The 15,466-nt window shown below is 39.5% G+C and overlaps 1 protein-coding gene across 18 annotated transcripts in view; it reads left to right on the top strand.

Moving 5' to 3' along the window:
• Nucleotides 1-15,466, top strand: part of Rgs6 (regulator of G protein signaling 6) — a 596,709-nt gene that overhangs the window by 525,955 nt on the left and 55,288 nt on the right. For 17 of the 18 annotated variants that reach the window (XM_004837270.4, XM_087195071.1, XM_013067441.3 and 14 more), the window contains one exon: nucleotides 2,054-2,164. The exons of the other annotated variant lie outside the window; for it this stretch is intronic. In XM_004837270.4, coding sequence (XP_004837327.1) covers nucleotides 2,054-2,164 — 111 coding nt within the window. The remainder of the gene's footprint in view (nucleotides 1-2,053; nucleotides 2,165-15,466) is intronic. 18 annotated transcript variants of the gene reach the window in all.

A 15,466-nucleotide genomic window follows, 5' to 3' on the forward strand; every position in this document is an offset into this window, starting at 1 on the left:
TGATTGGTTTGGCACCTCCCTAATCCCAGTAGTCTAGATATCATATAAAAGGGGCAGAAAGAAGCTGCTAAGGTCCCTTGCTTGCTTTGCTACCTTCTGCCCACCATGAACTATTTTCCTCTGTGAAGCTTGTCTGCCATGCCACCCTGCCTTGGAGCCAGCCATTTATGAACTGAAACCTCTACAAACTGCAAGCTAAATAAATCTTTCCTCCTTTAACTTTGGGCATCAAGTATTTTGTCTCAGCAATGAGAAAAGTAACTAAGTCACTAGGCAATTACCCTTTCTCAAATAAAACAAAACAAGAAACTAGCTACTATACTAAACAAGAATAAACTCTGGAAACACATCCACACATTTGGAATGATATCCAATTGAAAAAATAAATAGGAGTAGGTTGAAAGTCAAACAAAAGGACAAGAAGATGAAAAATAGTAGGAAAAATTAGATTAACAATTCAGGATGTCCAATATTTAACTAAAAGTGATTATAGAATAAGAAAACAGAGAAAATGGTGGGGATGAAATTAGCAAAGAAATAACATAAAATTTCTGAGAAACATATTTTTATTTTTTGTATATCACGCCAAACACAGTGCCAAGCCAAAAAAAGGCCATCACAAAATTTTAGAGCACTCAAGCAATAAAGGGAAGACTCCAAGTTGTTAGGGATAAAAGAAATTGAACAGAACAAAACAAAAAACAAAATAGATCCAGACTCCCCAATAATAGCATGAGTACCAAAAATGTGTAACAAAGCCTTCAAATTCTTGAAGTAAAATGATTTTTAACCTACAGTGCTATGTGTCAGTCAACTATGGAGATAAAATAAAAGCATTTTTAAGCCTGCATGGACTTAAAATATTTAACTCTTATGTATCCTTTCTTATAAAAGTACTAAAGGATGTATTTCAACACAACCAGGGAGTACAACCAAGAGCCAGACATGGAATCCAGAAAACAAGAGCTCAGCATGAAAGTGAGGGAAGTTCCAGGGTGACGATTTTGTATCAGACCAATAGAGAAAACACTCCAGATTAGAGCAAGAGGACTAAAGGCTGTGGAAAAGAGGACTTCTAAGAGAGAGGCAACAGAATCGATTGATCAGCCAATATACTTAAGATGTGGAAAAAATTCTGCTAGATATTTTACATGTTTGTTTCAAAAAACTGGAAGAAACGTGATACATACTAAGCTGAGCAGCATATCAGGTTTTAAAATATGGGCATTGATTTAGCAAAAATTGTTATATAATTATATTTGAAAAATCACTGGAGAGTGGGACCAGGGGATAGGTAACCAGTGAATAGAAAGTTAAATCCTTGCCTAAAATTGATAAATCAAAAACAGCTACAAAGAGCGTCTAATGTAGAAATACACAGGTAAATGCTAGAAGGAACAGAAAGCAGAAATCCCTGTAAGAAGGGATAGGAGAAAACAATCATTGCTTTTGCTTTTTTGCATAGATATGAGTAATCACTTAGTACCATTTATTTGATTGTTTTAACTATGTTTAGATTTGCAGTGTCTTCTAGACTGACCTAAGTATTAAATTATAACTAATTAAACTAAGTTTGTTTTAGAAAATTGCTTATATGAACTCCTTGTGGTCTGCAGAATTTGAAAAATCTTTACAAGAAGGAAGTGGAACACCAGACAGGCAGCCTACCTGAATTATAGTACAGTATCTTCTGTATCCTTCAGATGCCTTGAGATCTGTAGACTTTATGGGAGAGTGATACGCAAGCGGGTGTGGACCAATACGTCAGTAAGGCTAGCACAAACAGAGAGAGACATACCAAGGTCCAGTAAAGAGTTAAACTGGGGAAGAAAAGATGAAAGTCACATGTGTGCTATGACTGCAACAATGTAAAACCAGTATGTTCATAACAAATAAGAACAGGAGATATGAAAACTATTTTATTTATCAGAAATGGAATTAGAAATATTCTTTAATTTAGAATTATATGGAGATAGCTGTCATATATGTGCAAAAGTGAGTTGAAGTTTTATAGGAAATCAGCAGCATCCTTTGCTCTGCTTCCCTCCTGCAGCTTAATTGGTTACACGGAACAGTACATGGAATATGATCCTTTCATAATGCCAGCAGAACCATCTAATCCTTGGATCAGCGATGACGTCACTTTATGGGACATAGAGATGAGGTAAAAAAATGTTTTAAGGTTCTGAAGTATGAAAGATGTAGAAAAAAATCTCTCTTATTACTCCATCCCTATAACAGAAACCCCTAAGGAACCTCCACACTAAGTTCTACTTGCTCATGGTTTCTATCTTCTTATAGCTTTGAGTTGTACATGGATCCTTGGTGGCTTCTCTCTGACCTTCATATGCCATGCCAACTGGGACAGTCCCTCACCATTTTCTCGTTCTGATTTAATGATACTAGCTAGCACTTGCTCTGTACTGACCATATCACACAGTAGGTGTTTTCCACTGCATCCCCTCAACAGTAAACATTATTCTCACCATAGAACAAATGAGGAAATTGAAGCATGGTGAAGTTAGTGAGCTTGCCCAAAGCCACAGAAGTAGCAGAGTTAGGAGTGGAACCTGGGCAGAGAGCCCCAGAGCTGTGATTTTTATCATTCTACTCTTCTACAGTAAGTGAGCTCCCGTCCTGTGAGGGAAATGGATGTATTTACTTGGGAGCTATAGAACCAAGGCCCAGAGGGACTTAAGCCACTTTTAAAATTATACAAGGATGGGCCAGAGATTTAGCTCAGTGGTTCCAGTGGTTCCATTGCCTGCCCTGCAAGTGCAAGGGCCTGAGTTTGATCCCTGGTACCAAAAAAAAAAGTTATTAAAATTACAGGAGATACCCATACACCTCTGCCCCTGGGCTGGATCTCTTTTTCTTTTTTCATTTCTGTCATTCTCACATTCCCTTTCACTTTTGCTGCCTTTCTGGCATCTTTCCCTGGAATTGGAAAACCTCATAAAAATGAATAAAAGTCATAAATACTTACCATGAACAGTTCAAACTATCCACGTGTGCATAAAGAAGGAAATCCTCTCTTCCTGCAGCCCAATCTCATCTTCCAGAAAGAACCTTTGCTTGAAGTCTGATTTCTTGGCTCCCAACTGCACCAGCGCACCTGGGGTACTTCAAGGAACTCCCAGGATAGTGTAAATTGTTGATGGAAACACAGCAGTGTTTGACACATAGCAGATACTTCATGAACTACTGGCTTAAGGTAGCTCAGGGGCAACATCAGAGCACATTCCGTCCTTTTCAATGATGTTACATCTTTGCAAATCTAGGTTTTCAGAACTATTTCTGTGATCAAAAATTAATACCTTTTGATTGGCAAAAATAAATATGGAATAGGCAATGGGGTAGAGTCCAATCTGATTCCAAAGTTTGAGAAAATATTTGATGTGCAACAGGTGACTGCATGTTGTGGTTATTTAAAGAATTAAATAAAAATAACTTTTGCAAGGTATGTGTATTTCTTACATCTACTAAGTTGCTAGGACATAAATACATACTAATTTTTTGATCCTGACCTTAATAAACAAAACAATTAGTTACTTCTTTTGGCTCAGGGATACCATGAAACACTTAGTGAGACACTGAGGGTGCCATGAACTCAGAAAGGTTGGGAATCTCTAATTTAATATCTACCCTTTTAGATTTTTATGCATAGAAGATGTTCTACTCTAGCATAACTGGTTTCATTATCCATATATTGCCCAATATTCTTAATTAGCAATACATCATGAAAATCTTTCCACATAGACATCTATCCATATCCTTTTTAAATATCTACGTAACACTCCTGGCATTAATGAAGTAAAATTTATTTAACCAATCCCTGGATCATAAACACTGAAGTCATGTCTTTTTTATATAAAATAAACAATGATTCAGCTAACATCTCTATGCACAAGTCCAATTATTTCTCTAATATAAGTTTTCCAGGAGTAGAATTTCTACTAGGAATGGTATGCATATTTTAATTTTTAATTTTGGTTCATGTGCCAGATTCCTATTGAGCAAAACTATAACAAATATTTTCATGCCTACCATTTAAAAGTGCCCATTTCCTCACATCTTTATCAACCCAAACATTAGCAACCTTTTTAACTTTGGAAATCTGATAATTTTTTTTAAAACCCTCATCTTAAAGTAAAAAAAACCCTCATCTTACTATTTATTAATGTACTTGATAATCTTTTCACCTGATTATTAGATATTCATTCTTTTGTGACTTGTAAGTTCTTGTGTCTTTGCCCAGTTTTCTAGCGATTTTCTTTGCTTTGGATATTGGTGTATAAAATTGTCCTATGAGTTTGGATCATTTATTTTATCTGTTTTCCTTATTCTTTATGTTTTCCAAATCTCATTCTTTCTTCTTACTCTTTTTTCTCTTCTCTACCAATGAAACTTTTGCTCTACCAATGAAATTTGTATTGGCTTTTTCTTAACACTAGTTCTTTTTTTAGATGTAGTTACTTTTAAATCTTTTAATTACAAATGTTACTAATACTTGTGAGGTATATAAATTAAAAACTGAGGCTTCCTTTCACCTCTTCCTCCATTCTCCCTCAGTGGTATGGTAATTTGATAGAGTTTAAACCAATATTTTGCAACTTACTGTATCAACATTAAAAGGAGTATGGAGTAAGCATCTCTTACCTTTTCACTTATGTTTCTAACATGACCCAGGTAGTCTCATCCATTCCGATCCAAGAACTTAAATCTTTTTTTGGCTCAGGATCTTTTTTCTTCTTTTTCTTCTTTCTGTAATTACTGCTGCTCTTTTTTCCATTTTATCCTCTCTTCTCGGGAAAATCCTGTGATAGGAATTCTGGACCTCAGGTGGAGCTATCATATCTCTTACATTTTCTCAATTAATAATTCCCATCTCTCTAGCTTTGTATTCTATAGTCAAGTGACAGAATTTCTGGAATTGTTCTTTAAAGTCACTAGTTTGGATTTCAATGGTGTGATTATACACTTTAATGAATTTTTTTTTCTCCTGAGTGTTGGAAAGAGTGGTCGATAATCATATTTTTTTCCTAAGACATCTGATAGTTCTTGTTCTTTTTGTTTTTATAGCAGCCTACTTTGCTCTACTTATATTTACCCTCTAATCCCCTTCAAGAACAAGACCCAATTTTTTTCACATTTTATTTTTTATATTTTCATATCTCCACTCTATTTCTGCCTCATAATCTGTTTCATAGGAGTCATTGATTGAAGGATCTTCACTTTTTTGTCATTATTTCATTGCTCCAATCACTGTTCAGAGAGATGATTCTTTTCTTATTCCCAGCAATTTGGAGGAGAGCTCATTTTCTTTCAACAAAAGTCTTGGCTTTCAACCCTGGCCTTACATTAAAACCACTGGGAGTGAATAAAAAATTAGAATTTCCAGCCAAATAACACATTGGGTTCTGTTTTATTGTTTTTGTTTGTTTTGGTACAGGGGATTAAACCAAGGTGCACTATGCTATGGAGCTACAGCATCAGCCTTTTTCATTTTTATCTTGAGACAGGGTCTTGCTAAGTTGCCCAGGCTAGCCTTGAACTTCAATCCTTCTGCCTCAGCTTCCTAAGTAGTTGGGTTTACAGCCATGTTCCCCTGCTCTCAACTGACACTTGAATTTTTTTTAATCTCCCAGGAAGTCTTCATCTAGAGTCTATCAGTAGCTACTAAGAACTCATTCAGCAAGAGTATGGGTCATTGGTTCTCAAATCGTGGACATTAAAAATACAGTTGCCCTGGGGTGGCTCTGGGCATCTACATGTTTAGCAATCTAGGATATTCTGGGACACACCAAGTTAAAGACTCCTGACGTGGTTTTCTTGAGTTGCCCCTGGTAGCTTTCCTCTGAGCAGTTCCCACAGCTATGTGTCAACAGGTGGGCACAGGTAAATTTCCAGGACTCCCCTCTGGGTCCTGGGTATGTGGTCCAAGAACGGACTGAAAGATTGAGTCCTCTCACAGAGTGAGACCAGGGGCTATGCTGTCCTTGGGAGGTAGAGCCCCACCTTTGGCATGGCAGCCCTGTAACCAAGTATCCTGCTCCCTTGCAAGCCAAAATGGAGTTCCTTATGCTCTCACCCCATGGTGCTTCCCAACAAGTCCACCCTTCTCCTTCTGTGATGGGGCCTGGGAGCCCCAGTTAGATCTGCTAAAGCCAATAGGAAGTATCAAGCAAACTAGAGAATCTTTAGAGGTCACCCTGCATTGCTGAGAAGTCTTTCCTCTCTTTGTTTGCTGTACTGCCCCTAGACCCAGCAGAGGCACTACCCTCTGGTCTTATTGCTAGGATTAGGAGCTGGCCAGAAAACACACCCTCCCCTTTACTTAGCAAAGCCTTTCTGCCATATAGAGTCTGTTCCATATCTCGGAGTTTCTTCTTGTGCCCCCTATTTAATGCCCACCCACTGCCTCTGCTTCCAATCCCACTGCTCAGAGCTTGATATGTTCCCAGGTTTCTGTTGAGGTACCCAGCTATTTTCTTCAGTAGATCCACTAAAATTATAAACTGCTCTGTATCAGCATTGTTGCAAGTTCAATTTGTCTGCTTCATACCTTTCTGAAATTCTTCAGAGGCATCATCTCCCAATAGGAAACTTCTGTGCCTTTACATACTGTGTTCAGGGTTTTAAAAATACTTCACTAAACTCCAGAGTCTTACCTGTCTCTCTCCCTGGTCCATTGTCTCCCCACCCCATGGTAGCTTTCTTCTCATTCAACATTGCTGCCCCCTTACAATTATTTTAGCACCTGCACCTCTGTCTGGCACACAGAAAACACTCAAAAGTATATGTTGGATGGAGGATGGGTAAATAAGTGAATGTTTCTTTGGTCATTTTCTTGGTATTTGGGGAAAGAGGAGAGGAAAGCTCATGAGCCTAATTCACTGTGATAAAATAGATTTTCTCCCTTGTTATAAGTCAGCAAAGAAACACATAATAGTTTGGGCAAATGTGGTCACGTGGCCACCTGGTTTCTCCCAACCTATCTAATACTTTATCCCTACACAGGGTGTTCCTTGTCCCTGTAACAGTGCTGTGCAGAGTTCTGCTCTTATTGTTCAGGCTCCTGCTGTAATCTAATGCCTAACCTAAGGGACATATGGGGTTCTAGCTACCTACAAGCAGAGTCAAGTTGCATAGATACAAGTGAACATGAAGGCCTATTTCTACTCCGAACAGAACATTCTTCCCCACTCTGAGGTTGGCAGTGGTACTGGGAGAAGCATTATGTGGGATTGGTGTCAATATCACACTTCAGCCTAGGTACAGTCCCATCCATGAAATAAAGGCTGATGAGGACTAATAAACAAAAATTAAAAGTCATTTTTCTCAGTTTCAGTTTCATTCAATGCATACGGATCAAATCTACTTTGTTCTGTGTTCTCAGGATAAAATGTTGCAAGGTAATAAAACCTGCTATCTTACCACCTGGCACCAGGTTTTCTCCTTGCTTAGCAAAGGACATTAAGTCACTCAGGGTAGAAAGCAGGCCCTGCAGACTAGGGTGTTGGCAGGTTCAAACAACAAAGGGAGGAGGCTACGCTCTGCCAAAGGAGAAAAGGAGACCGGTGTACTTTCTATTCCTGAAAGGGCAGTGAAAAGGAGGGGAGGCTGGGGAACCAGGATGATGATGGAAACCGGTCTCTGTGCAAGGCCAGGAAAATTCTAGCACCAGTGAACAAGGACTTTTCAAAAGCAGGAATGTTGAGTGTGAGCCTTTAAACAGGCTGCCTGGAGGTGCAGTATGGGGTCCCTTCCCAGGACCGTGAAGTTCAGGTCAAGGCTTTCAACCCAGCCCCAGACAATTCATGGGAAGGAGGGTACTGGTGAAGATAGGTCAAGCTGTGTGCAAGAGGAGAGGCAGCATGTGAGAAGATATCACTCCACAGGGAATTCACAGTAATTTGAGCCAGGCTTTAGATTTCTGCTGGTCTGCAAAGGAGTCCAGGCAGAGGACAACTTAGAAAATGTCTAGGTTCTACAATGATGAAGAGGATGTTGTCTGCCATGGGGAAGTTTTGGAAACCCAACGGAGGATGTAAACAACAGTTTAACAGAATAATGGACAAAATGGCACAGTATGTAACACAAACAGGAAAAAATGGTTCTTGAATCCCTTCACCTCCTCAGGCAAGCTATTAGATCCAGAAATTCAAGAATAAGACCAGTATATATTCAGAGGGAAATGAAAGGCTACCATTTTAAAGCCTGAGCAAACTAAACCTCAAGTCTATCCATTAAAAATTCTGAGAAATAAAGTTTTAATTTTAAAAAATAGTGATAGGGCCGGAGATTTAGCTCAGTGGTTTTGCTGTCTGCTGCACAAGTGCAAGGAGTTCAATCCCTGGTACCGAGTTTGATCCCCAGTATCAAAAAATAAATAAATAAATAAATAAATAAATAAATAAATAAATAGTGATAGCCAGCACCCACCATTGAGGGAAAAATCAGCACAAAGTTGCCAGATCACAACTGAGGAGAATTTTTCGATATAAACATCACTGGAAGAGTGTCTCGAGGAGGCCCTTGGGAAATGTTTCTGGTGGAGCTTAGTGAAAACCTGGGGTTGCTAGAAGAATTGTGGCTTGTGATTTCCTCTCCCCACATGACAGGTTTATTGCTCCCTCTCTGCAGTGTATCAGGTACATAAGCAAAAGTCGCAAGGAAGCTTGTTGTCCTCCCAGCCAGCTCAACCTGGTGAGAGGCAGACGTCATCCCTAAGCTGCCAGAGCAGTGAAGCTGGCAAAACTATGCAAACAGACTATGAGTGAAGCTTTTTTTTTAAATGGTAGTCAGTCCCCAAATATGGCTGCCTAGGAGGTGCTGCCCCTTATATCAAGGGGAGGAGATGCCTCCTTCTCTTTTTTTGTCTGAACTGGGCTTGGTGTCTTATTTGACTAGTAGATTGTGACAGAAGTGACATTCCGAGAACCAGTTGGTCACTTGAAACATTTGCTCCTGAGTCATTCCTTCTTGGAACCCATCTGCCATGCTGTATAAGCCCAAGCCACTGGAGAGGCCGTGTGCAGACAGACAATCCAGTTACAGCCTCAGCTGAGCTCTTGACCAACAGCCAGCACCAGCTGCCATGGGATGAGCCATATGGGATGTCCAGCCCAGAAAACTCTCAGATGATCCCTTCCACTGCCTTCCAACTACAACTATGTGAGAATGGCCCAGTAGAGTTCAGTCAACATGTAGGATAGTGAGAGCGAGTACAAGGTATGATGATAAAATATGATAAATATTTACATTTTAAAAATTAATTATAGTAAAAGACACATTTTCATCAAACCCTTCAAAATACTCCCCTACCTTTGAACACATCCCATCATTCTTGCCATTGTCTGAAGCAGTTCTGGAAGTCTCCTTTGGTGACTCTTTAGTTGCACTGTTGTGGCTGCTTCAATGTCCTGAACAAATCCAAAACAGTTACCTTTCATAGTCATTTTGGCTTTGGGAAAGACCAGACATTGCACAGTCCCTGATCCGGTAAATAAGGCAGAAGAGGATATACCAAAATGTTTTTACAAGCCTGCCTTTCAGTTGGGTGGCGCTTATCAGCAGCAATCACTGTATTTTTTATCATACCTAGTAAAGACATTCATGAAAGAAATCTTTCAGAACTGCTTCAGAAAGTGGCAAGAATGATTGGATAAGAGTGTCTGAAGCAATGGAAAGTATTTTAGGGGGTAATAATGATAATGTATCCTTTTCTGTAATAAATTTTTAAAAAATTATTTACTGTAAATTTTGATCTCATCTTGTTTTAGGACGATTTGTTCTGCAGTAATAAATAACTAGACCACTCTCATTGGAGAATGCAGGAACTTCAGGTTATGCTTGAAGTATTAAATAAAACTGACTATTTCTTCACAGTGTTGGCCCTGCGATGGGTTTCATTGGATATTCTCTCCCTAAGGAACTATCTGTTGTTTCATAATTTTTCTAATAACTTTTCTTAATATATTCAGACTTATAAACAAAATAAATTTATTTCTCACAGTTCTGCAAGCTTGGAATGCCAAGACCAGTGCACTAGCAGGTTTGGTATCTGGTGAGAGTGTCCATCCTGGTTCACTAATGACAGTCTACTTGCTGTGTCCTCACATGGAAAAGAGGCAAGAGAGTTTTCTGGAGTTTCTTTTACAAGGATACTCATCCCATTCCTCATTATCTAATTAACCCCCCAAAGTTCCACTTCTTAATACCATCACACTAGGGATCAAGAATTCAACCCATAATTTCAGAGGGACACAAACATTCAGTCCAAAGTATTCTATACCTGACCCCCCAAATTTATGAAGTCTATCATACAAAATACATTTATTGCATCCCACTAGCTCCAGAGTCTTGTTCTAGTATAAACTCTGAAGTCCAAAGTCTCATCTAAATATCATCTAAATCGGATATAGGTGACACTCAAAGTACAATTCATCCTAGGCAAATTCCCCTCCAGTTGTGAACCTGTGAAACCAGGTTATGTGCTCCCAAATTTATAGCAGTGGGAGAGGTATAGGATAGACATTTTCATTCTAATAAGTGAAATAAAAGGGGAGAAGTGATGGGTCCCAAGTGAGTCCAAAATAAAAAAGGCAAACAACATTAAACCTTTTTAAAATATAAGAACAATTATCTTTGGTTCCAGACCCACTGAAGCAGTGACCCTACCTCTGCGCTTTCCTGGGTTACAGTCTGTGTCTAAGGCTTTCCTGGGTTGACGCTCTGCCTTGCAGGCTCACATGGATGGCAACATCACCCCCATAGTTCAGTGGGATGTCTGCCATGTCATCTGTGCACTGGGGCCTCACAGCTTTCCCGGGCTGAGGCGTGGTGCTCAGCTCTCCCAGGCATCTTAGTGCCAATGACTCTATGGCTACAGGGCAATCAGGAGCTCTCTGCAGGGATTCCCCCCCTTGAGGCAATAAGCAAGGGCATCCTGGCCGGTCTGAACTGGAGAAGTAAATGCACTCTTTGGTCCTACCCTGTACTCCCCATGGCCCTTACACTCTGGGCCTATGGTGTGAGTAGCACCACTAACAACCTCTGAGTCATTTTCAAATCATTCTTTGATAGAGTGAAGAATAGCTTCTGACTTTTGTTGAGATGACTGATCCATATTAATCTCCTTGTCAAACAGTCATTTAGCTATACCATTAGTGATCTCACTTTTTATAATACATACTGACAGATTAAGAATTTTGTCAGTCTTTAGGTTCTGGTTCCTTTTTTGCTTAACATTTCTGACTTCAAGTAATTTCTCTCTTGTTACAGTTTACTATATGCAGTCAGGAGGAGCCACAGTATGTCTTTAATACATTGCTTAGAAATTTCCTCAGCTTGGGCTGGGGATTTAGCTCAGTGGCGCCTCGCCTGCCTTGCAAGCGCAAGGTCCTGAGTTCAATCCCAGTACTGCAAAAAGGAAAGAAAAGAAAGAAAGGAAGAAATTTCCTCAGCTCAATATCCAGTTTCATCACTTGAAATCCTACCTTCCTCAAAATACTAGAACACAAACAATGCAGCCAAGTTCTCTGTCACTGTGTAGCAATAATCACCTTTCCTCAAATTCCCAATAGCATATTCCTTGTTTCCATCTGAAACCCCACCAGAATGGCCTTTACCATCCATATTTATACCAACATTCTCTTCAGCATTACTTAGGTGTCAACTAAGAAGTTTAAGCTTCGTCTCTAACAGCACTCTCTAAGCACTTACCAGAATCTCCCTTAAAGTTCCACTAACAACAACATAGGCTTTTTTTTTTTTTTAGCACATGTCTTTAAACTCTCCTGGCCTCTCTTCACTACCCTGTTCCAAAACTGCTTTCACATTTTTAGGTATTTGTTACAATAGCATCCAACACTCAGCATCCAACACTATCAATTTCTGGGCCATTAGGGTTGCTAACACGAATACCACAGACTGGGTGGCTTCTAAACACTACATATTTGAACTGACCGTTCAAATGAATCATGAATCAGTCAATTTCCAAAGGCTCCTCCTCCTGGTATCATCACATTGGAGGTTCGAATGTCACCATGTGAATTTGGGGAAGAACAGAAATATTCAGCCCATAACATAACTCAAAAGTCTTCTGAAGACAGCTGACATCTTTCCCCAAGTCTTAGTTTAGACATCAAATGGAGGAAATATAGTAGAAGGCAAAGTAGCAGGGGTTGAGGGGAAGAAGAAATTTTGGAGACAACCAGCCCTGAGTTCCAGACTGTTTCTTTTCACATTTCTTAAAATGTGGCCTTGGACAATCTGATGAATTTTGAACTCTGAAAATTTAAGCATAAATATCTACCTACTTGGCTCTTTTTGAGATCCAAATGGAGCCATGTAAAACAAGTAAAGAAAGCTTCTTTCGTCCTGCCCAACAATCTACAGGCCCTGCAGAAATGAATGTTATAGATGGTTGCTTCCCCTGAATCTGGCTTTCTTGTTCTCAGTTTGGGAGATTTCCTCCATGCTCTTTAGCTGAGAGATCAGCTGGAATGAAAGATAGACCACGTCAGAGAGCCACCTGTCATTTCTATGTGTTGGTTTGAGATGCCCAGTGGGAAGAAGGAGTTGGATGAGGATTAGTGGGTACAGAGGACAAATCAAAGGTATAAAAAAATACATCCAGTTAGTGATTAGAAAATGCTATCAGGCTAAGGACTCATCACCCACATCACTATATGCATTTTTAAAATCAATTTCCTTTTAGTGTTGAACACTTGCCATGTGCAAAGTATGTACTATGGCAGAATACAAAGACATAAAGAGATTACCAGATAGCTGGAGAGGCAATAACAAAGTCTTAAAAAGTTGAATGACAGTATAAAACTGTAAGCACTTCTACATAATGGATATAAATAAAAGGCCTGTGAATTTTGTGGTTTACTTGCTTGGGTTTGGCTAAGTAAGAGACATTGTACCAGTAATCTGGAAATTAAGGTCAAGAGACATTAAAATTTCAGGGGGTTTTTTCCAACTGTAAGAGGCCATTCAGTGGTAATAATGTGTTCAAAATCTGTTCTTGAACCTTAAGAATGGATGGTGTTGGAAATATTCAAGTAATAAAGGAAAGATATTTGTAGGGAAGTTGTATCCAAGAAGTTTTTAATAGAACAGCATCACAATGGCCAAACACTACCAGGGGAAAATAAAAAACATATGTGGAGCGTACATTTGTAGAAATAAGATTACTGATAATGGTAGTTGAGGAAACCCAGGTGTACTAAGTTGAACAGTATCAACCAACAATCCACGTCTTTCCTAGAACCCAAGAATCTGACCTTATTTGTACAAATGGTTGTCACAGATGCAACTAGTTTAGATAAGGTTATACTGGAGTAGGGTGGGCCCCTTATCCAATATAACTCAGTCTCTGTAGGAAGAGAAAAAAGAGATAGACGTGCACGGAGCACATGCCATGTGGAGGCACAGAAACCCAGGAGAACGTTGTGTGATGAAGTAGAGACAATGCATCTAAAGCCAAAGAATGCCAAGGATTGTTAGCGGCATCAAAAGTTGAGGGGAAAGCCTGGAACAACTTTTCCCCTAAAGCCTTCAAGGAGAATATGGCTCTCCTAACATCTTGATTTTGGACTTCTAACCTTCAAAACTGTGAGACAATAAATGTCTACTCTTTTAAGCTACCCAGCTTGTTACTACTCTGTTATGGAAAACTTAAGAAACGTATGTCAGGCTATCCTGTCCCTGTAGACCTCCTAGTTTCTACTAACAGGTGCACTTACAACTCTCTAGACATCTCTGAATTTGATCTTAGTCCTATCTTTGATTCTCCTTCTACAGTGACACCCTGAGATTTCTAGCCCATCCCCAAATTTTCTTTTACCAAAAGACTTCTTCCACCGTTAAGAAGTCTGGTTGACTGAAATGTGGACTCACTGCTTCAGTATCAGAGAGTGGTGACATTTTTGGTAGGTGTGCATCCAGGAGACAATCACTGCAAAGACTGAGTCACTTTCCACAACTGATTCTCTGGGTAAAGTTTTTAAAGGGGGTAAGGCTTCCACCAGAACCAGCCCTGCAGAGCCCTGAATCCTTGGCTGGCAAAGACCAGATAGTTGTGTCCACCCCAGGGCATAGTATGGCCCTGACAGAATGATAAAATGCTCAGTAGCTCTCTGGGTCTTAATTTGCTGCTAGTTTCAACCCCAGGGAAATTTCTCCATAAATAGTGTTTTTGGTTCCCTGGAAAATTATTGAGTTTGACTCATTCTGTAGCTCACATTTGAGAGAATCCAGGAACTGTCTTCATATTTTGTTATAGAAGGCCTAGGTTGGTACTTTGGAAGAAATCTTTCATGGAATCCTCCTTCATTTGACTTGATGGACTTAGCCTACCACCGTGATCCTACTGAGCTGTGCCTAGAAATGCGAAGTTGTACAATAAGAGCCTCCTGATCCCCAATATATGATCTATTGGTTGGCATCCTTAGAATTAGAAGACACTACTGATGCTGACTACATCTATTGGCACAAAAGTAATTGGGTTGGGATACTGTATGTATAGAGCCATGTGTCCAACGCAGTAGCTACTATCTGCATGTCTACTTAAATTTAAATTTTGATTATTTAAAATTGAGTTCATTAGTCATATGGCCACTTTTCAAGTACTCAGTAGCCACACGTGACTATGTTGGAGAGTACAAAGAGAGAATATCTCCATCAGAGCAGTAGGTTCTCTTGGACAGGGCTGGTATAGAGTTATTTGCCTTCCCAAGCTTTCCAACACATAAGTTCTCTTCCCCTTTTTTACTAAGTATAACTTTCCTAAGATAAATACTGAGACTACACCAACTGCATAATAAGAGGAGATAGGATTTTATTCACTTACTATTAGAGATAATAAAAGATGTCTGTTTCTAAAAAGAGGAATGTTTCCCAAATGTTAATGTAGATATGAATCTCCTAGGGATCTTATGAAACTGTAGGTTCTGATTCAGCAGGCCTGGGTAGGGGCTGTAATTCTGCTTCAGGTGACTCATGAATTTGACCTTATTGCTGCACAAAAGGTCAGGGGAATAAATGAACCAAAAAAACTTTACACCAAAAGACTAAGGCTGAAGGCAAGCTGAAGGCAATATTCTCATGTCTGACCATCAGAAAAGTGAGACCAGCCTTCCCCACCCCGCTTCTTGAGTGTGTATGACATAGCAAAGCAAAGATAAGCTATCAAGTCCAGCTGAGTTAAGGCTGAACTCTGGAGCCACACTGCCCAGATCTGATGCTTGACTCCATCACTTCCTGGCTCTGTGTCCTGATGCAAATTATCACTAAGTCTCAGTTTTCCTGTCTGGAAAAGAGGAATAATGCTAGTATATTTTTTTTTCACAGAGTAAGTGCAAGGCCTCGGTGCAGTATAGCTACATCAGCAGCTATAAAATGGTTAAAATAATGCCTGGCATATTGTAAGCATTGTATGTAGTAGTTAAATCAA

Source organism: Heterocephalus glaber, unplaced genomic scaffold, assembly GCF_053883595.1.
Source record: "Heterocephalus glaber isolate CG9 unplaced genomic scaffold, H.glaber_assembly_v1.0 deba00001608, whole genome shotgun sequence".
In the NCBI taxonomy this organism is placed as follows: domain Eukaryota; kingdom Metazoa; phylum Chordata; class Mammalia; order Rodentia; family Bathyergidae; genus Heterocephalus; species Heterocephalus glaber.